General features: G+C 37.3%; 5 protein-coding genes and 4 pseudogenes across 11 annotated transcripts; 5 read left to right on the top strand and 4 right to left on the bottom strand.

The window, feature by feature from the left end:
* The first annotated feature begins 257 nt into the window (after positions 1–257).
* On the top strand, positions 258–2,210 carry F23C8.11 (annotated as a pseudogene). Its single transcript has 8 exons — positions 258–336; positions 389–1,005; positions 1,050–1,150; positions 1,197–1,485; positions 1,584–1,695; positions 1,740–1,812; positions 1,869–1,982; positions 2,033–2,210. Coding segments are annotated over exons 1-8 (1,563 nt in total).
* A 1,044-nt stretch (positions 2,211–3,254) lies between these two features.
* Positions 3,255–4,884, bottom strand: F23C8.1 (annotated as a pseudogene). The gene is made up of 6 exons: positions 4,798–4,884; positions 4,603–4,751; positions 4,145–4,474; positions 3,832–4,039; positions 3,627–3,788; positions 3,255–3,577 (listed from the first exon to the last, which is right to left on the bottom strand). Coding segments are annotated over exons 1-6 (1,259 nt in total).
* A 756-nt stretch (positions 4,885–5,640) lies between these two features.
* On the bottom strand, positions 5,641–6,204 carry F23C8.2 (annotated as a pseudogene). Its single transcript has 2 exons — positions 5,806–6,204; positions 5,641–5,745 (listed from the first exon to the last, which is right to left on the bottom strand). Coding segments are annotated over exons 1-2 (504 nt in total).
* Positions 6,205–8,665: 2,461 nt separating this feature from the next.
* On the bottom strand, positions 8,666–12,859 carry F23C8.3. 2 transcript variants are annotated; one of them, NM_001262230.4, is made up of 4 exons: positions 12,702–12,859; positions 11,804–12,041; positions 9,264–9,394; positions 8,666–8,957 (listed from the first exon to the last, which is right to left on the bottom strand). In NM_001262230.4, exons 1-4 carry the CDS (start codon positions 12,807–12,809, stop codon positions 8,682–8,684), a joined length of 753 nt encoding a protein of 250 aa, NP_001249159.1. In that variant the 5' UTR covers positions 12,810–12,859; the 3' UTR covers positions 8,666–8,681. The 2 variants fall into 2 exon arrangements, with proteins under 2 accessions (NP_001249159.1, NP_001249160.1); NM_001262231.3 differs by lacking the exon at positions 9,264–9,394 and having other exon boundaries at positions 8,668–8,957; positions 12,702–12,857.
* F23C8.10 lies at positions 10,455–11,419 on the top strand (annotated as a pseudogene). Its single transcript is given in 3 exon segments — positions 10,455–10,623; positions 10,843–11,006; positions 11,015–11,419. Coding segments are annotated over 3 exon segments (738 nt in total).
* Positions 12,860–14,539: 1,680 nt separating the features above from the next.
* On the top strand, positions 14,540–15,153 carry F23C8.14 (the record flags this gene model as incomplete). 2 transcript variants are annotated; one of them, NM_001306387.4, is made up of 2 exons in its annotated part: positions 14,540–14,632; positions 14,940–15,153. In NM_001306387.4, 2 exons carry the CDS (start codon positions 14,540–14,542, stop codon positions 15,072–15,074), a joined length of 228 nt encoding a protein of 75 aa, NP_001293316.1. The 2 variants fall into 2 exon arrangements, with proteins under 2 accessions (NP_001293316.1, NP_001293317.1); NM_001306388.1 differs by lacking the exon at positions 14,540–14,632 and having other exon boundaries at positions 14,997–15,074.
* A 779-nt stretch (positions 15,154–15,932) lies between these two features.
* On the bottom strand, positions 15,933–17,622 carry ubxn-1 (UBX domain-containing protein 1). The gene is made up of 5 exons (NM_058577.8): positions 17,402–17,622; positions 17,072–17,344; positions 16,773–17,019; positions 16,608–16,731; positions 15,933–16,092 (listed from the first exon to the last, which is right to left on the bottom strand). The coding sequence occupies exons 1-5, from the start codon at positions 17,611–17,613 to the stop codon at positions 16,049–16,051; spliced, it is 900 nt and encodes a 299-aa protein (NP_490978.1). The 5' UTR covers positions 17,614–17,622; the 3' UTR covers positions 15,933–16,048.
* Positions 17,623–18,008: 386 nt separating this feature from the next.
* On the top strand, positions 18,009–19,034 carry tipn-1 (Protein TIPIN homolog). The gene is made up of 5 exons (NM_058576.6): positions 18,009–18,093; positions 18,145–18,212; positions 18,261–18,365; positions 18,409–18,670; positions 18,727–19,034. Exons 1-5 carry the CDS (start codon positions 18,015–18,017, stop codon positions 18,912–18,914), a joined length of 702 nt encoding a protein of 233 aa, NP_490977.1. The 5' UTR covers positions 18,009–18,014; the 3' UTR covers positions 18,915–19,034.
* Position 19,035: 1 nt separating this feature from the next.
* On the top strand, positions 19,036–21,949 carry F23C8.8 (Protein kinase domain-containing protein). Its single transcript, NM_058575.4, has 5 exons — positions 19,036–19,089; positions 19,511–19,827; positions 19,905–20,209; positions 21,488–21,673; positions 21,802–21,949. Exons 1-5 carry the CDS (start codon positions 19,043–19,045, stop codon positions 21,850–21,852), a joined length of 906 nt encoding a protein of 301 aa, NP_490976.1. The 5' UTR covers positions 19,036–19,042; the 3' UTR covers positions 21,853–21,949.
* Positions 21,950–25,283: the final 3,334 nt, after the last annotated feature.

The following is a 25,283-nucleotide window of genomic DNA, read 5'->3' as shown; positions in this document are numbered from 1 at the left end:
TCTTCGCAAAGATACAATTAAATTTCTTCTGGCGACGCACACGCTGCTATTCAAACAGCTCCTGCAAAGTTCTGCAGATCCCTGCAGACTTTAAACACGCGAGCACGCGCCGAAGAATGCGTTGCGGCTAGGTTTTTATTCGAATTGTTTTTCCTATTTTCATGGATTATTTGCAGATTTTTCGGTTTTTCTGATTTATTTTCAATACTTTTTTCTCAAATTTATTTCTCCACACAAATTTTTATTTTTTTTTACAGATGGAAGACGAGTCAAGCGCCAAGTATCCATACAGAGAGCCAATGCCACGTGCGGAAAGGGTATCAATGAAAGCTCTCCGTAAGTATTCATCGAAATAAAATAGTTATTGTTTTTATTGAAATATTTTTAGAAGATGAATGGAGACACTTGTTTATTACACGCGTTGAGGGAGAAAACAACATACACAACCCGAAAATTCCGGAGGACACAAATGATTGATGAATAGTTATCAAACGCCTCGTAGAACGAAAAATGAAAGAATTCATCATCAGGAAGAGATCGTGGAATCTGGGGATCGTACGTTCGCAGTGATGAAACCAATGCGTCTTCATCATCAAATCAATGTACCTGAAAGTTATCCGCAAAGTGTTCCTAGAAATATTTCATGTCAATCTAAAGAAACAGGAAATCGCGGAAAATCTTATAATGAAGATAAATCATCTGATGACGAAGAAGAAGACGAAGAAGTTATAGATGAAGAAGATGAAAGCGATGGCGACGACGAAGAGGTACACGAGGAGTATGTACAACAAGAATTGGCTGATGAAAATCATTTTGACTACTCATACGATGAAGGACACAATTTTAATAGACAAGACGAAATGTTGCCAGCAAGTGAAGACCAGAAAAGACGATCTTCTTCGAATTCGAAGACTCCAACAAAAGCTTTGCCACGTGACACGACTGCAGTGGATTTCGATGTTTTCAACCATCTTCAAACCGGACAATCTTTCACAACAATAATTGGTTTGTTCTATTTTTCTTCTTCCTTAAAATGTTTCCTTTTTCAGAAAAATTGGAGGTTGCTGTACGAAATCGAAGCTTGCTGGAAATCGGACGAGTGGTGAGAGCAGGAATCCGAAACAAAACTTTGACACATGTTCAGATTGAGGTATAGACTACGACGGATTAAGAATATAAATTATTGATTTTTTCAGGAGTTCTGCCGAAATAGGAGTCGTCCATAAATCCCGATATTCCAGTACTTTGATGAATCTGAATATTGCTCAGCAGACGACGACAAATCTATCAGAATGGGCAATTTGGTTATTGTTAGTTTTCATGAAAACGTTGGTCAATCAGAAAGCAATACAAAGGTCTTATAAAATCTCCGGAATCGATGAATTTCTGGACTGTGATGCGCCTAAGTTCTACAACGAGACGAATCTTTCCGGTAAAGATTCTTTCGCGCAATTGACCAATTTCTACCAACAGCTTCTTCCAATCGTGAGTTGATTAATTTTTAAACGTTTGACTATCTTTTGTCAAACATTGTCAAATCCTGCAATTGAAATTTTCTTATTAAAAATTAAATAATGTTGCAGATGATCACACCCGTATATAACATCTGGTGCTACACATACAGACCAAAATCGTGCCGTCGTACTGACAAACATTTCAAGGAGCTTCCAAGTGGACTTATCAATATTATTAAAGGTATATAAGTTTACTTGAATGAAGTTTTAAACAGCAGCTTTCAGATCTCTCTCTGGACATTTCTGGATTGTACCTGCCTCAAACCCTATTGACAGGAAAAATTGATCTGAACGATGAGTGAGTTAACTAGATTCACATCTAAAAATAAATGAAAAATTCAACTACGTTTACAGATTCGTCGCATCAATTGAAGTCGAGGATGCAGAAAAATCGAAGGAAATTCTGCGACGACGAAGGGAAAGACCGTTGGCCTTGAGGCAGTTCAGTCATGCTCTTTCAAGAGCAATGTGAGTACCTTATATTGAAGCCTCATATCTAAATAGGAGCATTTTTGTAGGGCGAATCTTCGCACATATCATTATGATGTGACGACCAAGAAGATTGAGCCGTGTCCAATGAGATACTCTTGCAAAGGACATTTAAAATGGGAGCAGATGCGAAAATATCGAGCTCAGTGCAAGAAGAATTTCAAAGACCCTAGCCTGGCGACTGTGGAGGATATGATGTCAAAGTGAATTTCAAATTTTGCGACCCCATACACTGCGTTAATCATGTTTTTTGTTAATTTGTTATATTTGTTAATTTATTTTGTTTTGTTAATTACCGGAAAAATGAAAATTTAACCGAAGTTAGAGTTATAATGAATAGAAAACAATTATACAGATTAATTTTCAGCAAATATGAGCGTTTTATATGCAACCTAATGCAATCTGCAGCAACTTCGTGACAGAGTTCTGCAACTTCATAGCAGCTTTTTGCAACTTCTTATAATTGTTTTTATTAAGTTGCAGAAGTTTGCTAAGAAGTTGCAAGAGTGTGCTATGAAGTTGCAACGTTTTACCGAGTAATTTCAACTAAAATCACCAATTTTTCCAACTTTGCCTTGTCATAGCGGTCTTTTTCGTTGATTTAGGTACATTCAAAGTTCTATTGCACCATGTTGCTCGTTGCACATTTGGATGGATCGAAGCTGACACTTCTTCGCCTTATTCAGCTTGCGAGTTTTAATGATTTTCTGGAAAGTTTGTGGTTTGCGTACAGGTGATTTGCGGTTTGTAAAATACCTATGAAATATTATTCGCGCACCAGCAATCCATAGCATGATTTATAAATTATTTGCAAGTTGCACACAAGTCTCCAAGTGATTCCACGTGACAATTGTTTTTGGTTCGTTTGAACTCGAAGAACCGCCTTGACCAACACGAGATGTATTCACTTTTGGCGCTCCTCGTCGTCCTCTTCTTCGCTGGAAGCTCTCTGCTCGTCCAATGCGGTAGAAAGAAAAAAGAGCAACTTCTGCCGAAGGAAAATTTTCGACGATGGAGCCGGCTGCTGCAGGAGCTCCTGCCGCTGCTCTTCCGCTCAAGGAGAACCTGAAGAGAAGAAGGAGTAATGAACAATTCTACTCCAAGCAAGGGACCTTTAATGAACTAGTTTAATTGTTGATTTTTTTTCATACACTTTCGTTATTTCCTGTTTCCACACATTGGCTTTAATCAAACATCTTAAAATTGAACTATTCTTGAACTTTTATTCAATCCTAGAAAACGCAAATTAACATTCAAAGTTCGCAGAGAACTTCGAAGTTGTTGATGACTTTCTCCACGTAGTCATCAATATTGTCCAAGTATTCCACATGATTATCTTGAAGAAGATTGGCGAAGCCTCGGATCTCATCCGCTGACTCCTTCACAATTCCGCGAAATGTATTTCCATAAATTTGCACAAAGGATTCTAGAGCTCTGCGACGATCAGTTTTGACGGAATTGCATGTCTCTGAATCGGAAGAAGACGATGTACGACCTGATGATGTAGACGTTTCCGAGTCCGAAAAGTCAGCGTCGAGCGGATCAGTTTTGCTGATATAATATTTCAATTTCTTCTGAAACAACGATGATAAATAATCCATGTTTTCGGAATGGTCCACTTACTTCCGGTACCGCTTGAAAATCAACAATCTGAAGCACTCCTTCAGAGTTCACTCCGTAGTTGGTATCATGAAGATCGCTTATACGAAGAACGGATTCAATCAATCTAACGTCAGATTCCATATAATCTTCCAAAACACCTCCGTTTTCATCCGCATCCAACAACTGAAAATTCAAAATTTCTGGAGCAAAAAATATGAATCGTTACCTTCTTTACTTGCCATGTAGACGGCCTTTTTTGAAAAATGGTTATTAATATAAAACCAATAATTTGGTCCCTTGCCCATTCGATGAAGGATCTTGCACACAACTAATTCATTTAACTTGATAGCATTTTCCTCATTGAGTCCTGTGAATGCTTTTATATAGAATATTGTCTCTTTTTCGTCGATGAGCATCTTTAACATTCCGCCTCCCTGCAAAATGAGAAAAACTCAAAATCAGCTCAAAATGGGTAAATTTATAAGCTAAAAAGGGTGCATTCTAAAATAGGCCAGCTGTAAAGCAGAAAACTGTCTCACCTGCATTCCTTGTTTTGCGTCCGGTTTTTTACTAAAAGTAAGACTTCTCGCTTCCGGGAAAAATTCTCGAAAGTTTATTTTCGTCGCATTTTCAAAGCTCGAATATTCCATATCCAGACATGAAGCCAGCTTCAAAGAGAACAAATCACGATAGTATGTGAGCATTGGATAGGAATCGAAAAAGAGGTGTTCTGTTAGAATATGGAGGTAATAATTAGATTTCTGAATTTTCTCTCGATTTCTTATATCCCAATCCTCATGTCCGATTTCTTCAATGCATTGATCAATAATGGTTGCACATTGGGAAAAAGTGGAAGAGAATTTGTGTGACTGAAAAATATTGTATTGAATTATTTTTCTATATTGAATTGAATTTCAAAAAAAAATCGAAAAACCACCAGGCTTGCTACTAATTGAAATAAAAGTTAATCTTTCTATTCTGTCCATTTAATACTTACGAAATGTAATGGAAACACATCTGTCTTGATAACTTCATTGACTCTTCTGTCGTTTAAGACCAGAATGTAATCCTTGTAGCTGCATCTCAAGTGATCATAGGAAAATCCAAAATAAGTTGCAGCTCTTTTCCGACTTCAAACAGACGCTTCTGAAACATATGTGTTCATATTTTACACGGAAATATAATAACAAACCTCTTTTGTAACGTGACTTTTGGCTACTCGTATTGGTACATTTTGTGCAGGAAACCCATCGCGAATCAACTTCAACTGTAGGGACATAATAGAAATAATAGTTGGGAATAAATTAAAAGTTTGAATTCCTCAAATTTTTGACGTTGCTCATTATCTTGTATCGACATCTTCACGTGATTCGTGCTTACGTATTTTTTTTGATCACTTTTCCAATTCCACGGAAACAGTAATTTATTTGTTCCGTGGGGTGTCTCTAAAATTTTGAATTTCTGAGAAAACTTTTTTAAAAGTTTTTACCACGTTTCCGTTGGTACTGATATTATTTTTCAAAATTTATTGAAAAATAGTAATTTTATCGAGTCACCATACATTTTTCGGAGATTTTATCTAGCGGAATGGACTAGCAAATCTCCGAATTTCCAGGCTTCGCAGTGGGGTGAGGCGTAGAAATGAAAAAATCCGGGTTTTCGTGAGATCTCTTCGGGAAAATTTGAATATTCAGAAAAATTTCAAGATTTAGTTAGAATTTTTTTTGCAAAATTTCGACTTTTTCATATTTTTTCATAATAAAAAAAATTGGTACTTTACCTTTTCTACCCCGTATTTTTAAAAGAATATTCAAATTATTGAATTATTCGAATTTAATTCTCACGTGAATGTTCATTTTAATACTATTTTCATTTTTAGGCTTAGAAAACAGAATTACTCAGCTTAAGATACAGAAAAAGTTCACGTTTTTATCAAAGAAAATGTTCCAGAAAAATGCGGGGTAGAAAAGGAAAAGTACCAAAAAATTGATTAAGGAGCAAGAACTATGATTATAACTGATCAATTGGCAATTGATCAGTTATAATCATAGTTCTTGCTCCTCAATAAATTTTTTTCTGTTACATTTTTGAGAAATTGAGGATTTGTAAGTGTTAGGTTAACAAAAAAGTGTTTCCTTATTATTAGTTTAGTTTAATATTTGCACCAGAAGAATTTTTTCTTACTGCGATTTATTTTGTTTTCAGGTACTTTGATATCTATTCTACTGTTCATAATTTTTACAATCGTTTTTCGATCGGTTATAGAGCGTCTTCCCTTCAGAGTGGTGTTCGAATAGTTCGTTGCGATCGATGATTTATAGTCTGGATCGGTTGCAGATACATATTTTCCTAGCGTTCTATTGTAGGGGCGTCTTCTTGTAAACGAGTTTTGCACAACCTCTATAGCTCTTATATCGGACTTTTTCAGTAGATTAGTTATTACAGTTCTATACTCCAATAAGGGTCTAACGAATGTTTTATACAACAAAGTCATGAGCTTTGGTTTGTTACTGTTCTAATGTGTGGCAATGTGCGAAAGTTTAAATTTCGATGCATTTATTAATTTTTTCCTGTGTTCATTGGTTACACTTGGAGCCATTATCGATGATTTTCAACGAAAACTCGATGAAATGAACAATGGCTGGTTTTTTAAACATGTATCCTTCGAAAACATTTTTTGAGTACTTTATTTATAGGGTACTTTATTTTTCAAAGCTATTTATTATCTTCCATATTGCCAAAATGTTTGAAAGGGTTATTTAAAAAGTTTGATAAAATGATGGGAGCATGATTTATTAACTTGAGAAGATAAAATTGCACTGTCTAAACATTATTCACTTACACATATAATTCAGCGAAATCTAAAAAACGAACATACAAGAAGAAACGCAGCTGTCAAGTTACATCAACACTAAAATCTCTCAATACACGGAGTTCCGAAATCGGGAGAAAAACCACTGAAAAAATATCACAAAAAGCACCCTACAACGCTTTTTGTAGTTGACATACTTAGCACTTCTTTTTATTCAACATTTATTAAGCGCGAAGCAGATTTGGCGCAACGGATAGTAATGATGAACGGAGAGCAATCAAGACAACAAAAATTAGTGTTAGAAAATTGTGCGGAAACATGATAGAAAGCTGCAATGTAGGAACGCGATATATAAATCCATCAAACACCAAAAACCAATGGCAATTTTCGAGCCGTCAAAACGGTTTTTCACAAACAGGCTGTGTTCAAAGCTCCAAAGAATGTTGGGCTGGCTTATCGAAAGCATCGAATTTGGCTAGAAATTCATTCAAGCTACAAATAAAACTTTTTCTACAATATCTAAGAAATTTGTGCTGATTTTAAAAAGTTTTCGTTTTTTTTAAATTGCTGGTATCAAAATTTTTTTAAATTTTTATTCGAAAACTTCTCACAAACTACCGTATATTCTCTATTAGTGCTGCATCTCCAGTAGTACAGCAGTCTCAAGTAGTGCTGCATTCGAAAAGCGCCTGGAAATTAATGTTGCATGCAGCACTAATAGAGAATATACGGTAATCAGATATTACTTAAAAAGTGAAAAATTAGTTGTTTCTTCCATTACCCCACACCGGAGAACAAAAAATCTACACCGGAGAGCAAAAATTCGGCGAAAGTTCAAAAAAAAAAGTGAAAAAAACCAAATTTAAATAAATTCGTTTTATTTTCGTTTTTCGGACATTTTCGAAAACAAAAACGAAAAAATTCGTTTTCGTCAATACCCCGAAAATGACGAAAAAACGAAAACGCGAAAACGAAAAAGTCCCAGCCCTGGCTCTAATGATTATAAGGTATAAATTCAAGTTTTTTAGTTTCTTCTAAAAATTGGATGAAAACTATGGGAATTAGTTTCTGAAAAAGAAGATCAGCCACAAATATGTTTTTAAAACAAAAAATCTAGTTTTATCATGATATTCGGTCATTTTGGCACAATTTGAGTGGTTTTTAGCACTTTCCCGACCGGCGCTACTCCACCTTTAAGCCTCTTTTGTAGCCGCAGAGTGACTTGTATCAAAAGTCATTTACCATATTTCCTCTATGTATTAGTCTTGCACCTCTACGGCCCAATCAAAAATCTGCAGAAATATTTTGTAAAAACTTCAACTGTTTCGTCACTTTTTAGCTAAGTAGTGAAGTGTGCACATAATTTATAAAATAATAGAAAAGTATGTATTTTGCATGATTTGGACTGTTTCAAGTCAGGTTTTTTCTATTGGGTTTTCGAAAATTAGTCTTGCACACCTACGGACCAATTGAAAATTAGTATTGCATGCAATACGGCTCACTTTAAAAAGTGTTCTTTCGTTCTTTATATGCTTGTTAACAATTAAATGTGTTGTAATTATCACCAAATCTTGTTGATTTATCTCTCTCCGAAAAGTTTTTTTTCCAACATGACCTTTTTGCTATAATTAGTAAATGACCTTTTGGATTTCTTGAAATTTTCTTGGTATTTTTACCCAAGAATTCTTGCTTCTTGTTTACTGACAAAACAATTTCTTGCGCATTCCTGGTAGACACATTATTTCGGTTTATATATGTGCAAAAAATCCTAGTTTCTGAATTAGTTTTTCTCAAAAATTGACCGGAGAAAAAATTTGAGTTAAGAATTCTATAAGCTCATAAGGCCAATTTCTTATTCCATCTGTTATTGCGTTTTAAGCTCACTTTTAACAGTGTTCTTTCGAAGAAAAATCAAAGAAATTCATTGTGTTTTCTTAAAATGTTTCTTAAAAGCGAAATTTCAGGTTTTGCCAAAATTCAGCTCATTTTCGATCCTCTGTAAAAGTTGGAGATTTTTGAGGAAATTTCAAAAAGTGTTTTTATGAAATTTGGTCTTTTGAGATCATGTTAACTCTATTCAAGTTTGTAGATGTTCTCCTTCAAGAGCGCATACTTTATTTATTAGTGTGAATTGATTCCGGAAACGATCTGAAACTTAGAGTGTAAGCCTACGCTTCAGTCCGAAACAAACAAAGCAGACAAATTTTAGATGTTCTGTGTCAAGAGTTTTCTCATTTGTAATAATCATGCATTCATCAATAATTTTATTTCTTACTATTAGAATGAATAGTATCATAAAGTATTTTAACATTCTCTCTGACAAGACTCACATATGTCCAATAATCATTATCGTTATTCAATTCGATGTCTCCATCAATCAATGCTTTTTCCTGACCAATAGCCATGTCTGCATCATCAATCATTTTATTTATTGCCCATCGTTCGAAGCATTGTCTTCCAGTTTTTCTGCTTCTCTCAACACCGTGGCTGTGCAATCTCATGAAATTTGGGGCATAACTTGATTGAGGCGATGTGCTAATCTGAAAATAATTTTTCTTAAACCGTACACTGTTTTTCGAAAATCAACGGCCAAAACTTGCCACACACCTCTGATTTTATAATTTTTAAAATAGAGTAACGCCAGTGGGAAAAATATAAAAAGCCATTATTATAGTGTCAAAATCACCAAATACCATAAAAACTTTTAAAAACTTTTTGAATTTCTTTGTTTTGATATGTAAATACTTTATTAGTTTTTAGAGAAAAAATGTGCAGTTTCAGCATTTCAAAGTTTATGGTTTCATTGAAATTTAGAATAAAAGTTAGAACAAATTATTAAAAAATACCACAAAGTCGTGTATCACAAATCTTCCGTTTCCGTCGGCTCCATATCTCGTATTGGGAATGCTTAACAAGTATAGGAAAAAGCGTTCCATAGAACGTATTTTCCGAGGACGCGATGTGTCGAACTCGGGCTCTAAAATAATCCAAAGTATTGGGGGATGGGGGAACCCGAACTAAATAAAGAGTCTTGTTTGGTAACCGGAGAGCATTTTTTTCTGAATGTTGTTTAAAACAGTTGTAATTGATTCAAATTGAGAAAAATTACAAAAAGCAGGTGTTCATGAACACCAGGGCTGTGCGGCAACCGGCAACCGAGTTGCCGGTTGCCGAAAAGTTGCCGAAGTTTCGGCAACCAAAAGTTGCCGGTTGCCGAAATTTTTTGGAATCGGCAACTTCGACAATTGCCGGTTGCCGAAAATTTTGGGGTTCGGCAACTTCGGCAATTGTCGGTTGCCGAACATCTTGGAGTTCGGCAACTTCGGCATCTGCCGATATCAATGTCAAACGTTCATTGATAGCTCAGAAAGAGCATTCGGAGAGCCTGAAAAATGCTAATATTTCGCCGTAAACGAGAAAACGACCATTATTTTTTGCCAAAACGCTCAAAAATATAATTTTAACAAAAAAAAATTTAAAACTTGGTTGCCGGTTGCCGAAAAGTTGCCGAAATTTCGGCAATCGAAAGTTGCCGGTTGCCGAAAATTTTTGAGTTCGGCAGCTTCGGCAATTGCCGGTTGCCGAAAATCCCGGTTGCCGCACAGCCCTGATGAACACCTACTTTTTGGAACTTTTCTCAAAGTATGTAGAAATTCAGTGGTTTTCGAAAATAAGTAGAGCAAGTTTCAGCGTCACAAAACAAGCTTCAAATACATTTTTCAACGTTTCGAGTTTTAATTTTCAGCTAAAAAATGAGTTTAAGAGTTCTCATAGAAGGTTTTGGAAAATTTTATTTTTCCGTGAATTTTCAAAAAAACGTAGTAAGTTTCCGAACATATCACTAGCACTTGTTGCCTCCGAAGACCTATAACTCCGCGGAAAAAAATTTTTTATAAGAAATTGACCAACTAACAAGTTGTAGCCCATGTTTTGAAAAAAACAACTTTGCAGTTGAACATTTTTTATCAAAAAAAATTGGTGGCCGAGATAGGAAGGTTTGAAGTAAGACGACAAAAATCTCAAATGTTACTGAATTTTTCAGTAAGGCGTTTGGCCGTATACCACACTTCCAACTTATAGAAAAAAAACTTGTGAGCATACACTTAAATGAATATCTAATTTGTTGGGTTGTTTTATTTTTGTCGGACCAAACTTTTTAAGTCAAAATAGGAAACTCTTCAAAAAAGCTGAATGTGGAATTTTGTATACCCCTACCAAAAACACTAGCAGAACTGATAACCTCGCTTTGTACAGTGCTTTTTTCCCACTTCTACGACTTTAAAAGCGCGCGCATTTTCGCGCAATGGTCTCGCCACGCGCATCCCATTGATTTGTTGAGCGCGTGGCGCGACCAATGACGGGACCATTTTGTATAAATGCGCGCACCTTTAAAGACGTAGAAGTGGAAGAAAAATGCACTGTAAGAAGCTGTTGACAATGTTGTTGCATCGTCCAAAACGTCAAAATTAGCTCAGAACAACAGCAAAACAGTATTTATATCACTTAGACCTAAAACAATCCACCTAGACTAAAAAATAGAAGGTAGTCCTGTGAAAAAAAACGAATTAGTGCGACATCTAGAGTTCAGATAAAGCCATCGTTAAGTCACGCAACGCTGGAAAAGCTATGTAGTTCTAGGACTAGACTACACCTATTGTTGTATAAAAAATTTGTACGCCCAATTCTAAAGTATGGTACAGAACTCAGTAGTCCATTAAAAAAGAAAGACATTAAGGAAATTGAATTAGTGCAAAATTCATCCACAAGCAATCTGTATAGTAGACAAAAAGGCAGATACATTCGAACGGTTAATCCAGACTACAAAAATGCAGCCCAACGCAACGATTTATTGTCCCTTGTATCTCAAAGAATGGCTATTGATAGAAAATTCATTGAGCGAATGCTGGCTCGCACAAAAACAAAATTCATCTGGGCAAAGTGCAAAACCAAATTAAGAAGACACTTTTTCACAAATAGAGATCTAGGTATTTGTAAATCTTAGTGTGGGCTAATCGGATATTGTCAAGTCCTAAGTCCCAAATTCAGAAATATTTCCAAAGTAGCTGTAATTGTTCCCTCTTCACAAAGTTTTTCGTATTGTCTCTAATCATTAATCTCATTTTCATACGATTATTTTACCACTTTTGAGATCATCGCACTGTTTTGCATATATGAATAAAATTTGTCGCATATCAAATTGGTTCAGGTATTTTGTTCAGTCAATAGGTGCACAAACGTTACCATATTTGTGTAAATATTGGCCTTGAATGTATTTAAACCGATTTGAGTATGCAAGATAAATACTCAGACATGCAAAGCAGTTCGATAAAAAACTATTTTTCAAATAAAGAGGGATTCAGAAGCCTCGTACAAGCCGACAACTGACCATCTTCTGTAACAATGAATAATCCAACGTCGTCTCCAACTTCTCCATTCGAAACAAAATGAACTTTGGGTCCAACTCCCATCATGTCAAGCAGCTTGAACGCGAATATATCACGAACACCGTAATATTCTCTCTTGCCAGGAGTTTCGACTATTTTCTTTACCGTGTAACTGCTTATTTTATCTTTGCCATTCAGTACTGTGCAGCGCATTCCATGTCGGGAAATGGTTGTTTTCATCTGAAAATATAACATTTCCTCGTTTCGTTTTACGGAGCGTGACTAGATTGCTATTTAGTTTGTTTTCTTCCTAGCATCTATAAATAAATTTTGTAGAACTAGCCCTCTATATAGTAAAAATATTTTAACAAAGAAATCATTTCAAAAGTGAGAAAGGGGCCGCTGAATAGACTAATCGCTGACTTTTTTTTTAATTCAAAAAATGGTTTAAAGTCAATATTTGTTTCAATAAAGGTGTACATAGTACGGTCAGTGAGGGAGTTGTTTAAAAGTACAAATGTGATTCTAAAATTATCAAATATAGTGTTTTCCAAACAAGTTTACAATAATTGTTTTCAGTCAGAAAGTGGCGCTAACTTAGTTTCCTCCAATTGTAATTTTGAAAGCGAGCCAAAAAACGTTCTACTATTTTTATACACTTAGACCTTCACCTTTAAAACATTCCTTACGTTACCCAGCTGATTGATTCATTATTTTCATTTGTCTGATCGGAAAGCCAGGTACAGTTCTAGTGATGCTCCCAACAAAGTAATTAAATCAATTAAGTTGATAGACATATTTGAATAAAAGTTAGACAGAAAATGTGTACACACCCCAAAGAAGCTGTGTTTTTTTTCCAAAATCCTGCAAGTGGCAGTGAAATTTAATAACAAAACTAACTTGTTGTTCACTCATCCGCTTCACGCATTTCACATTCAGATTATCTGCATTGGGGAAAATTCCACGAAAGTAGTTGAGGAAAATAGCTTCATACTGGTTGCCGTCCATTATCATATGTTTCCAGAAAATATTGTAAATTGTGTGACATACAAAAAGCTGCAATTGAGAAAGTTTTTCAGTCAGACTGTTTGTTAAATTGATGATAAAACGATAATCTGTACTCAAACTGGAATTTGTCAAATCAAAGTAAATTTTTATAGACCTTGAAACTGTAAATAGCAAACCGAAAATATGTTCTGAAAATAGGCTCCGCCCCCACGTGAACTTTTTGCGTTTTTCATTCAAATTTTCTCGAACTTCCTCGAATTTTTTCGCAGTTTCCCTTTATATCATAACGAACCGTGGACCGCACCTCCAGCGCGGCCCCCGATTTCTGGGGCTGAAAACTACTTTTCTGAAACTACCGTAATCTTACAGTACTACTATATCCCTACACTTACCCCAACTCACTATCCAGAAGCCAAAACTTCACAGACTACAAAGACTACATAAACTACAAACTATGGACAAACGGAATAAGCGCTTTAAATATAGTAAATCATAGGGGTTATTCAAGTAGTGTCGTAAAATTAGAAAGTGCATTTCAATACCTCTTTTGCCTTATTCAAGTAACTTCAAAAACATGTATTTAAATGCAGTTTGTGACGTAATTTCGCGGCATTTCTCTGCATTTCTCGACATTATCCGACAACCAAAAATTTCTGATAAAACAACTGTGGAAAAATGTCGAGAAACGTGGGAAAATTTTGCGAAATGACGCCACAAACTTTATTGAGATACATGCTTTTATTGTTACTTGAATAAGGAAAAAAGTGTATTGAAATACACTTTTTAGTTTCACGACACTACTTGAATAACGCGATGGAATGAGTTTTCTATTGCTTGATTGTTTTTTTCAATTGTAGCTAGTAAAATTAAAAAATAACAATATCATAGACAAAGGGAAGAGCAACCCAGTTTTGAAAAAAAAATCATAAGATAAAAATGACCCGACATAGCATATTTTTATAATAGCTCAAAATCTCATCTCAAACAGAGCTAATGTTTCAAAATAATGTTTTGCAAAAATAAGTGAAAGAAGTGAAAAAAAATTCGAAAAGTTAACATGTTTGACACAGTTATGATTAGTCGGTGTTGTATCCTTCAGAACTAAATCCGTACTGACAAAGGCAGTTTAACCTTCGGAGAAATAGGGAGAGACGTAGAAGCGCAGTGTGCGTGAGTAAGAGATTGTTGTGAGTGAGGAGGAGACATATATTTTTTGCTGGTCATTGGGAGGTTACATGAAAGACGGTTTGAGCTCGGTCTACCCTAATCAGGCCCTGGGCTGGGTCTTTCGAAAACCAACAAATACCTACCAAAAAAAAGGTGTTGTAACAAAAAACTACCAGGCTAAATGTTATGAAACTCACCACAGTCGTAGATCTTAACCCACAAAATCAGACAACAACTTCCGGTTAAATTTTTCTTGTGACAGAATTTCAGTGCAACAACTTTTTTCGTTTTTATTTATTTTATTTTTTTGGTTTCAAGAAAACCAAACAAACTTTTTTTTAGGAGTTTGCAAGAGATTATACCATATGTACTTCTGAATGAAAAATTATTCTTGATAACACGAGTTTCTAAAATTTGAAAAAATTGATATGCAGCGAAAAAAATTACGAATTTTGACCTTTTTTATTCACCTCATTCCTACATTTGAGTGATAATTATGCACGCAACCCTGAAATGACAGCAGAAAAATCTTCTACCTCTTCGTTTGCAACGATCTCTCACACATGCACACTATGCATTTCTACGTCTCTCATTATTTCTCGGAAATCGACTATTTGAATATTTTTCCGATTTCTTTCAGAAGTAGCCTTAAAGAAGTACATTTTAAAAAAATGAAGGGCGTTAAAAATTATGAAAACGCTTTTCTCCACTATTGCCCATACAGAGAGTGTAGTCAATTGTAGAGAGATAGACATCCCGGGACCCAAGAGGCAGGTCGGGGGAAGAGTAAAAAATTGTAAATCGATACAAACCGTTTCTTCCCTCCACTTTGGGTCTCGAGGTGTCTGTGTTTCTTCAACTTTTTGTTTTTAATTTCGTAGCTAGAAGTTTAGAACACTTTTAAATAGTACAGATTTTCATTCATGTGTTTGAAAAACTAGTACAACCCGAGCATATTTTCAGGTTGGCAATATCGTGGTAAGAACGCGTGCAGCATTTGCAAGAAATCTGAGAGTTATCATGCCAACGGGAAACATGGATGAACTGCCATCAGATTTGCGAGATCCAGCCAGAGTTTTTGGGGTTGGCACATTTTAAGAAGCTATCGAAGTGATCAAGAAATTAGCTAGAGAGAATCAGAACTGCTAGAAATTTCAATAAACTTGAATTTTGAATTTTTGTGTTTTTGTACTTTTGTTGTTGAAAAAATTAAGGAAAACCTGATGGAAAAACGAGAATGGCTGGACTTATAGTGCGAAATATTTCCTCGCAACTTTCTACTGTATCATTGAAAAATAACAACAAGTTTGGAATTTAATTATATCTCGAAGCGAAAACTACAGTAATTCTTTAAATGACTACTGTAGCGCTCTTGTGTCGATTTACGGGCTCGTGTATTTCTCGATAGAATATTAAATTAGAGGCCCCACCAAAACAGAATGCAACTCAAAACAGGATTCACCAAAACAGGATGCAAGGGCGGAGCCTATTTCGCAACAACCGCGCATGCTTTTCCCGCAAGCCTCGCACGTTTTTTCCTTGATGTTGTTGCATTTTTTAAAGAGAAAAAACGTGCGAGGCTTGCGGAAAAAGCATGCGGTGGTTGCGAAATAGGCTCCGCCCCTGTATCCTGTTTTGAGTTGCATTCCGTTTTGGTGGGGCCTCTTAAATTAAATCGAAAAGAAAATCTGAGCCCGTAAATCGACCTACAGTAATCATTTAAAGAATTACTGCAGTTTTCGCTGCGAGATATTTTGCGCGTCAAATATGTTGTGCAGTACGCAGGTTTTTATTCCAATATCTTCCAGGTTCTAATGCTTCCAATCACTCTGGAGATATGATTGTCCTGCAGCTTGTCAGAAATCTGTGGCAAGAGCTCGGAGAGCAAAACTGACGGGAATTCGAAGATCACGAGGAGATGAAGAGCCTCGAGATATATGGAGGGGAAAAAAGTTTATCGGAAAATTTTTATACATGCTCAATATACATGTTTAGTTTACAAGTGATACCAGCATTCGGGAGAGGGGGGAGAGAAAATTAGCAGTAAATTGTGGGAATTTAGTTTTGAAGATTCAGGCGGCACGGTTGAGAATGACGTTGGCGGATGGTACCAAATCTGAAAATTTTAAAAAAAAATTAGAGAATGAACATTTTTTTGGTCTCAAAAAACCAAAATTCATAACGAAACTTTTCAAATTTTTATTTATTTTTTTCGAAAAAATGGCCCAATTACAGCAGAAATCTATATATTTTAGCGTTTTTTTCGTTGATTTAGGCACATTTAAAGTCAAATTGCACCATACTGCTCCAATATTTAAAAATTAGTGTCAAAATATAGAAAATCAGTTGATTTTTCTGAAAATAATACTTAATTTAACTGAAAAATTCGAAAGTGCTCAAAAATTGCCTTACAATTGACAATTCGTGACTTCTAGGCCATTTTTGAGCACTTTTTCAGATTCTTCAGTTAAATTGAGTCTTTTTGCTGAAGAAGGACAAAAATCGAATAAAAATAAATTTCCGGCAGCTGTGAACAGGAAAAGTTGGCGAAATAGCTGAAAATCGTCCACTTTTTTTTTCGAAAATTTCCAAGTTTCATCATGAAATCCGGCCTTTTTGAGCAAAACTCACTGAGAACTTTGAGCGGTGTTCCCATATCATCCTCGGTGAACACTTTGCGGGGGAATGGGGTCATCAGGGTGAACGGAACACCGTTTGCGTGATTAGTTTCGACCCAGGCGCGGACCATTGCGAGCTGAAAAATTAATTCAAGGGAGTCGAGAATATTTAAATTACCGGCTCATTAGCTTCAAACTGTTGTCTAACAGTTTGTCCATCGAGAAGTCGGAATTGAAGAGTTGTAGTTGAGTAGTCTTTTGGCGGAGCAACTGGAGCTGCAGACGGAGCAGGCTTTGCCTCTGGAACCGGTTGGCCTGAAGCTTTTGCCTTACGGGCTTCCTTGTCAAGCCGGATTTGCTCGAGAACTCGTTTTCTGGCGATTTCGTCTTCGTTCTTTTCGCGGCGACGATCTTGAGCGGCTTCTCTGCAAATTGGGAATATTATTATTTAAATTCAATGGAAAACAGTTTTCTAACCGAATTTCACGATCTCTGGCGGCTTCTTTATGGCTGATCATGGCTTTTCCATCCTCACGACGCTTTTTCTCCTTCTCACGATTCTCTTCGGCCTCGAGCTTTGCCTTTTTGGCCTGATGGACTTTGATTTTTTCTCGGATTTCCAGGACTTTTGCGGCCTTTTCCTCTGCAGTGAGAGGCTTGATAGCTTCCGAGCTTTCGCTGAAATTCTCGTGCTTTGTCTTCGAAGCGTGGAACATGATAGCATCATCGTTGGCGAGAAGCTTTCCGCAGCTGGAAAAAAAAATTTGGAGAAATAATTAATAAGAATCGTAGGGGGGAAAAACTCACTCATCACACTTAAAACTGGCGGCTACCGGGGGTGCACCACTGTCAGCGGCTCCTGGAGCAGCTTGAGCTGGAGCATCTGTCTCCATTGGTACACCGGCTCCGTCCTTCTCAATCCAATCCAACGCCTGATCGAGATTTCTGTTGTTTCCGGCGGCGGCCTCGGCTTTGTCGGCTGGGAAGCCCATATCCATGAGTTGTTGGGCGATCGACATTGTTATTCTGGAAAGAAATGCGACAATTTGGCGAAAAACTAGATTTTTTCTCATTTTCCAGAAGAATTTTGGGATTTTTTACGAAATAAGCTGTTCAAAACAGTGATATATTAACAATAAAGTGGTTTAATTAATAAAAAACCTTAAGAAATGCGTTTAAATCAGAAAATTCAGATAATAAATGGACTGGAACACTTTTTCTAGCCAAGAACACAAAGAGAATGCTGACTTTCTTTAAAGGCGCACGCATTTAATCGATCGGGTCTCGACGCGATTCAGCCGATTTTGTCGGCGCGTTGTTTGAAAATAGTTTTTTAAACGCTAAGATTTTTGCATTTTTTTTCGTTTTCTGCACGAAAACCTAGAAATTTCGATCGAAAATCAACTTTTTTTCCAGAAAAATGGACGAAATGGAAGATTTCTTCGAAAATGATGAATTGGATCGAGAGCCAAGCCCTATGGGAGACGAAGCAATCGAAGGTATCTAGAATTTCGTGTGAGAAATCGGGTTTTAATTAAAGTTTTGTTCAGATAACAGCGGCGAGGGAGGCACTAGACGAGTCGTGGAGCCGAAATTGTTAAGGACTAAAAGACTAGCAGTAAAACGCTTATTTTCTATGATTTATTTAAATTTTTTCAAACTTTAGAATCCACGCCTAGCACTGAATGAGCGAATTTTGACCGGGCCGAAAGGAATTTCAGCTCTTCGGGAGACTTTAAAAGATTTCAAGCCAAATCCCAAGGATGATCCGGTAAATTTGAAAGTTAAAAAATACAATAATTTTCCCTTTTCAGTACGCAAATCTGGAGAAATTGATGAAAAAATACGCATACTGGGGACATTTGATGTTTCCGAAGATGAAAACCGAAGATGTTCTGAATCGAGTCGAGACACTGGGAACACGGCGGCAGGTTAAAGTTTTCATGATCAAGCACCGGCTTGGAGAGACTGGCGAGGATTCTGAGCACGAGGAGCAGGAGAATCAAAAGAATGGAATTATTGATGATGGAGCGAGTGATAATGACGATGATTTATTCAAGGATTTACCAGAGAAAGGTTGCAAAATTTATCCAAACTTGTTATTAGAAAATCAAAAAATCTTTCAATTTCAGAAGTCACGACTGAAAAAGCTAAAAATTCTGAAAAATCCGACCAAAAAACCGCTGAAATTGATGAAAATGTCGAGGAAGAGTATCGAATGATGGAGGAAGAGCGGCTGCGAGAGGAACAGGAAGCCAAGGAAGCTGCTGACGAAGATGCTCTTATGGAAGATTTCGGTGATATGAATAACGATTGGTGATAGAGCAATTAATTTTTTTTAATTTCACGTGTATTTTATATTTTTATGAACTTTTCTTTGTTCTCGAATTTTCCAAAGCGTGAGACCTTTTTTTTATCGAATAAAACTACATTCCTTATTGTTATGACATGTCAACGCCAACACTCTCTCCGTCTACAGAAAAGTTGATTCCGATGTGAGTTTCTGGAGGTCAAAAATTCGAGTTTTTCTTGATTTTCGCCGTTTTTCCAACGAATATTCTCAAAATATTGGAATTCCGCGGAAGAAAAATCAGGAAAAATTGCGAAATCGGCAAAAATTTCCACCGTACCCCTTTAAAAGCGCACGGCTCGCTTTAAAAAGTAACAATCGTGCCAGGACCTTTGAGTGAAATGAGGAGTGCGCCTTTAAGAAAGTACGGTCTTTTTCAGATTATTTCGCAATTTTTCCGGGTTTCCTGTTATTTTTCGAAAGAGAATCGAAATTTAATTAGAAAATCTGATTGTGAAATTGATTGCAAAAGACACAGTAATCGCCTAAAGGCGCATGGGCTTTCTGCTCCCTCAGAAAAACTTTACAGGCCTAGTTTGAGACTAAAAACCTTTGAATTTCTGTAGAATTGGACTAAGCGTGTCTGGAACATTCTCACCTCGTCCAATTGCCACCACCGCTCACTCGGTTGTCTTCAAAGTGGATTCGCAGCTTTATCGTCGAGAAGTGATTGTGAAAATCGTGGATCGAAAATCGATTCCGGCAAACGTGGCGGAGAAATTCTTCCCGCGCGAATTGGAGATCACCATGAAGGTTCGACATCCACATATTGCGCGGTGCCTGGCGATCACACGACCAGCGCCGACGAAATTCGTGATTATTTCGGATTACTATGAACGTGGCACACTTCTCGAGTGGATTCTCCAGAAGAAACGTTTGAAAGGTGAGGGTGTGGTGAAACACGTGCTCGCTGGCTGTCTCTTTGCATAATCTCGGCCACGTTGAAACATTTTATTCCAGAGCACCCATTAGCAGCCACACTATTCCGTCAACTCATCGAAGCGATCAATTATCTTCACAAAAGAGGAATAGTACATCGAGATGTGAAATTGGAAAATATTCTAATCGACGGAAATGGGGATATTAAGCTCATCGATTTCGGATTTGCAAGACACATTGAACGACGTGAACGGTCTCGATCATTCTGTGGAACTCAGCCCTACACATGCCCGCAAATCACAAAATATCGGCCTTATGAAGCCTACGCGGCGGACTATTATGCTTGTGGAATAGTGCTTTTTACGATGGTCACTGGAAAATGGCCGGTGCGTTGGGTTGTACATCTTCGCCTTGGCAGTTTGTTTACAAGACGTGTTGCATCGATAATGAGTTCAACTTTGGACGCTCATATCTCGATTTTCTTTGCAGTTATTAAAAAATTGTCAACTGACAGAATAATAAGCATACAATTTTCTATAATTTTGTAGTTGAAAATTTTTTTATAACTACAAAATGAACGGAGATATGGAATTCCAAAGTATAGTGAAGCACATGGTGCATCGATAACAAGTAGCACACTCAACTTTGAAAGCTCATTTCTCAATTTTCTTTGCAGTTATCAAAAACCCGTCAACTAGCAAAATATTAAAATATTGCGCATATGATTTTCTATAGTTTTGTAATTTATAAGTTTTTGATAGCTATAAAATTCACCGAGATATGGGCGGTCAAAAGTGATTTAGCCTCATGGTGCATCTACAAAATGGGTTTACTCAACTTTGAAAGCTTATATCTCGGATGTCATTGCAGTTATCAAAAAACTGTCAACTGAGAAAATGTTGAACATTTAATTTTCTATAGATTTGTAGTTGAAAATTTTTTGATAGCTACAAAATAAACCGAGATATTGACTGTCAAAGACATGGTGCATCAACCGAGTGAGGTCTCTCAACTTTGAAAGCTCATATCTCGGATGTCATTGCAGTTATCAAAAAACTGTCAACTGAGAAAATGTTGAACATTTAATTTTCTATAGATTTGTAGTTGAAAATTTTTTGATAGCTACAAAATAAACCGAGATATTGACTGTCAAAGACATGGTGCATCAACCGAGTGAGGTCTCTCAACTTTGAAAGCTCATATCTCGGATTTCATTGCAGTTATCAAAAAACTGTCAACTGACGAAATATTAAGCATGTTGATTTCTATAGATGTGTTGTTAAAAAGTTTTTGACAGCTACGAAATGAACCGAAGTATAGGCTTTCAAAGACATGGTGCATCGATCACTAGTAGCCCAGCTAACTTTGGAAGCTCATATCTCGATTTTCTTTGCAGTTGTCAAAAACCCGTCAACTGGTAAAATATTGCGCGCATAATTTTCTATAGCTCTGTAGTTAAAAACTTATTCATGTCTATTCACTATTTATTTTTAATCACGATTTCAATCGTAATAAATACAAATACAAATACAAAAAGTTTTTGATAGCACCAGAATTCACCGAGATATGGGCTGTCAAACTAAATTTAGCCTCATGGTGCATCGAGGGAGTTAACAGCTCACATTCCAATCAATGAACAAAAATTCATGTTTCAACATTTTCAGAACATGACAGAGAACCCAAACATTTATCCGGAAGGATATCCAAGTCGTTCGTGTCGTAAACTCGTGTCTTCACTGCTGGACGGGAATGAAATGAGCCGTGCTGGATATGATGAGTGCGTGAATTCCGAGTGGATGGGGGTGCATCCTGTTTGGATGTTTGCGAATCACGCGTATTTTTATGAAGAGGTACGGGGTACTGTATGGTTTAAACCTTTGGTTTGATCTACAGAAATTGCTACACATTTCGCTGTGGCCGTGTTTCCAAACTAGAAAAAACTCGGCCACCGATTTTCTAATTACTTTTAAATTTCCAGGTCCGTGGCGAGGATCCCAATTCATCCAACTGTGAAATGTCTGAAATTTGAACTATTTCCCCCGCCGCGGCTTATTGTATTTCACGATTTTAAAAATGCACAATATTGATGTTCAGTAACTAGTTATCCAATAAAACTTTACACCTTTACAAAAATTTTCGGCAAGTTGATATCCGGCAAACCGAAAATTGGAAATTTGCCGAAAATGAAAAATTTCGGCAAACCGGCAAATTGAAATAAACGGTAAGGGCCGGCTGGGGCTCTACATTCTTTTATTGGTAGAAATAGGAAAGATAAATAATACAATATTGGAGATGGTATATATAGGTAGGAAAAATAGGCGGAGCCAAGATGCTGTGGTGGTAGTGATAAGAGAGTTTGATGGGGACAGAAAAAGGTTGGAGGAAAGTCGGCGTACATCAAAGGATGATTGTGTTTGACTCAGACGTTATTAACAATTGAAACAATAAATCAAAATATAAATCAATTATTAATCCATTATTAAATTCTTTCGCTTTTTGCTTGATTGAGGTATGAATCATGCAATGATTTCATACACTCCCCGCGCACTTGTGAAGATCCCGGCCTTCTCGAATTGGTTGGTCCCTTGCAGTTCGGATTTTTCTCTTATACCCAAGAGATGGTTGTAAGTTTTCGTACCGACCAGTTTGTCGGGTTCTTTCGTTTTTTCCGTAGGGGAAATCGCTTTTCTCGCTTTAAACTTCACAACTTTCTCTTGGAGCTCCCCCCGCGAAGGAAAGGAGTCGTTTTTGTTTCGATTTTCGTCTTTCGAAACTTCGTTCAGCATTGGCTTTTGGATTGCCAAAGTTTCGAGTCGTAAGGTAATGTTACTTCATTCTCTTTCGTATTGTCGAAAGCTTCAGCTCTGGTTGTTACCAGTCAGTCGGCCCCTTCGCTGTTTGGGCTGACCCGTGTTTGGCTATGCCATTTCATGACTTCGGTGACTGGTCAAATTGCGTTTGTTTGAACCTCGAAAGGTCATTCGAACACGCAATTTTTTTCTTTTTCGACGAGTGGTTGTTCTTCTCGTTTGACTCGTCGTTGCAACTTTTGTCTCGGTTGCTTCTTCGTCTCTGAGTAAACAGATAGAAGTTCTGTTCTTGGAGTGGTCTTCTATCCCTTTTCAAGAATAGAAGATCGATCGACCAGTTTGCATGGTGCCTTTCCAGCAGACTGTCATTCATGGAAACAAAGTCCATGATTTCCGTAGGTGATTTTCTATTTTTCCTCAAAATAGAAAATCGATTCATATAATTCGCCTGGTTTTACCCAGCAAATTTCCTTCTGGTGACCTTCTATTTTCATAGAACAGAAGATCGATTGCTTATTTTGCATGGTTTTACCCAGCAAATTTCCTTTGGGTGATCTTTCCACCCTTCCAACCTCGCCAAGCTCGGTTGGATCGGACCCATCGGGCTATATCGCTCAATATACCTGCTTTCCTTTGTGGAGGATCCTGACTCCATTTTTTTTTTTTTTTGAAAGAAAGCTGCCAATCGTTTGACAATGGATGCAAATTTTGCCTCTTTTTGCTCGTCTTCTTCCGGCGTCGTCCTTTTCGCTTGCTTCGATGACGACTGTGAACAAGCTGTTCACAGCTCCAAAAGTAGTGAATATAGTCCGCATGAGTCCGCAGCCGGCCCGCCTGCCACGCGGGTCTTTGGAGTTGCACCGAGACCGTAAATCGTCGATGCACCATGTAATAAACGGGTTGGGCCGGCTGGGGCTTTACATTCATTTATTGTTAGAATAGGAAAGATAAATCATTTACTATATATAAAGCGCGTGTCCTTCTGTCCCTATGTAGTTTGATCTCTGATCAGAGCAACGAAATTTTGGGAAACCTTATGCTAAATGCGCAGCAGACATCGATCGAGGTCCGCGATAGACACCGTATATCTAATGTGTTTTCTCAAAAAAGTCGGGGGCCGCGCCGTAGGTGCGGTCCACGGCTGGTAATACAATATTGGAGATGGTATATATAGGTAGGAAAAATAGGCGGAGCCAAGATGCTGTGGTGGTAGTGATAAGAGAGTTTGATGGGGACAGAAAAAGGTTGGAGGAAAGTCGGTGTACATCAAAGGATGATTGTGTTTGACTCAGACGTTATTAACAATTGAAACAATAAATCAAAATATAAATCAATTATTAATCCATTATTGAATTCTTTCGCTTTTTGCTTGATTGAGGTATGAATCATGCAATGATTTCATACACAAATTGCAGGAATTGCTGATCCCCACAAAATCAACCAAAATATGAGTTGCCAAAGACATGGTGCATCGATTACGAGTAACACACTCAACTTTGGATGCTCATATCTCGATTGTCTTTGCAGTTAGTTAAAAAGTTTTTGATAGCTACAAAATGAACGGAAATATAAAATATCAAAGTTGAGTGGGGCACATGGTGCATTGAGGATCAAGGGTGTCAATCAGGGGTGTGCGGATAATAGCCGATTTAGCCGAATTCGCCGATCGGCTAATTCGGCTAACTCGGCTAATATTAGCCGAATTATCCGTTAGCCGACCTTTTTACCGATTAGCCGAATTAGCCGTTAGCCGACTTTTTGGCAGTTCGGCTAATACGTAGTTATCCGTAAGCCGATTTTGGCCGATGTTAACCGAATTCGCCGATCGGCTGATTCGGCTAACTCGGCTAATATTAGCCGAATTATCCGTTAGCCGACCTTTTTACCGATTAGCCGAATTAGCCGTTAGCCGACTTTTTGGCAGTTCGGCTAATACGTAGTTATCCGTAAGCCGATTTTGGCCGATGTTAGCCGAATTCGCCGATCGGCTATTTCGGCTAATTCAACTAACATATTTTTTTGGAAAACAAAATGTGGTGAATTTGTATGATTTTTTCCTATTTGAACAGTCGTTCATCCCTGAATTTGCTCAATAACAGTGAAAAATTTAACCCAAAACCTGAATTAACAGAATGGACAAAAAAAGCTTAACCAGATGAATATTTTCCGAATTAGCCGAAAATTAGCCGATTTGAATGACTGAGATTAGCCGAATTAGCCGTTAGCCGAAAATTTTGAAATTAGCCGTTAGCCGAATTAGCCGTTAGCCGGTTCTCAAAAAATCGGCATTAGCCGATTTATCCGTTTGCCGAAAAAATCGGTTATCAGCACACCCCTGGTGTCAATTCCCGTGTCCCGTTTGTCCCGTTGTCCCGTTTTTAGGGTGTTTTCACGGGAACGGGAATTCCCGTTGTCCAGTTTTTGTCATTTTTACGGGAACGGGACGTCTTTTGTCCCGTTTTTGAGCGGCGTTTTCACGGGAACGGGATGTCCCGTTGTCCCGTTTTTTGGGTGTTTTCGCGGGAACGGGAATTCCCGTTGTCCCGTTTTTGTAATTTTTACGGGACACTGACACCCTTGTTGAGGATCTCGGTTGTCTTTATTTTCGCTTTGAGAAACATTTTGACTTGCAAAAAAATTTGTATTAAGT

This window comes from Caenorhabditis elegans, chromosome I, assembly GCF_000002985.6.
Source record: "Caenorhabditis elegans chromosome I".
Lineage (NCBI taxonomy): Eukaryota > Metazoa > Nematoda > Chromadorea > Rhabditida > Rhabditidae > Caenorhabditis > Caenorhabditis elegans.
The sequence above is the reverse complement of the archived record's forward strand: the minus strand, read 5'-3'. Positions and strand labels throughout refer to the sequence as shown.

Coding starts and splice junctions, on each gene's coding strand:
- F23C8.3 (NM_001262230.4), bottom strand. CDS start 12,809: ATGGACGGCAACCAGTATGAAGCTATTTTCCTCAACTACTTTCGTGGA. Junction 12,042..12,701: donor AGCGGATGAGTGAACAACAA/GTTAGTTTTGTT, acceptor TTATATTTTCAG/ATGAAAACAACCATTTCCCG. Junction 9,395..11,803: donor ATTCATTGTTACAGAAGATG/GTCAGTTGTCGG, acceptor GGATTATTTTAG/AGCCCGAGTTCGACACATCG.
- ubxn-1 (NM_058577.8), bottom strand. CDS start 17,613: ATGTCGATCGCCCAACAACTCATGGATATGGGCTTCCCAGCCGACAAA. Junction 17,345..17,401: donor GCCAGTTTTAAGTGTGATGA/GTGAGTTTTTCC, acceptor TTTTTTTTCCAG/CTGCGGAAAGCTTCTCGCCA. Junction 17,020..17,071: donor GCCAGAGATCGTGAAATTCG/GTTAGAAAACTG, acceptor CCCAATTTGCAG/AGAAGCCGCTCAAGATCGTC.
- tipn-1 (NM_058576.6), top strand. CDS start 18,015: ATGGACGAAATGGAAGATTTCTTCGAAAATGATGAATTGGATCGAGAG. Junction 18,366..18,408: donor CAAATCCCAAGGATGATCCG/GTAAATTTGAAA, acceptor TTCCCTTTTCAG/TACGCAAATCTGGAGAAATT. Junction 18,671..18,726: donor CAAGGATTTACCAGAGAAAG/GTTGCAAAATTT, acceptor TTTCAATTTCAG/AAGTCACGACTGAAAAAGCT.
- F23C8.8 (NM_058575.4), top strand. CDS start 19,043: ATGTCAACGCCAACACTCTCTCCGTCTACAGAAAAGTTGATTCCGAT. Junction 19,090..19,510: donor ACAGAAAAGTTGATTCCGAT/GTGAGTTTCTGG, acceptor GAATTTCTGTAG/AATTGGACTAAGCGTGTCTG. Junction 20,210..21,487: donor TGGTCACTGGAAAATGGCCG/GTGCGTTGGGTT, acceptor CAACATTTTCAG/AACATGACAGAGAACCCAAA.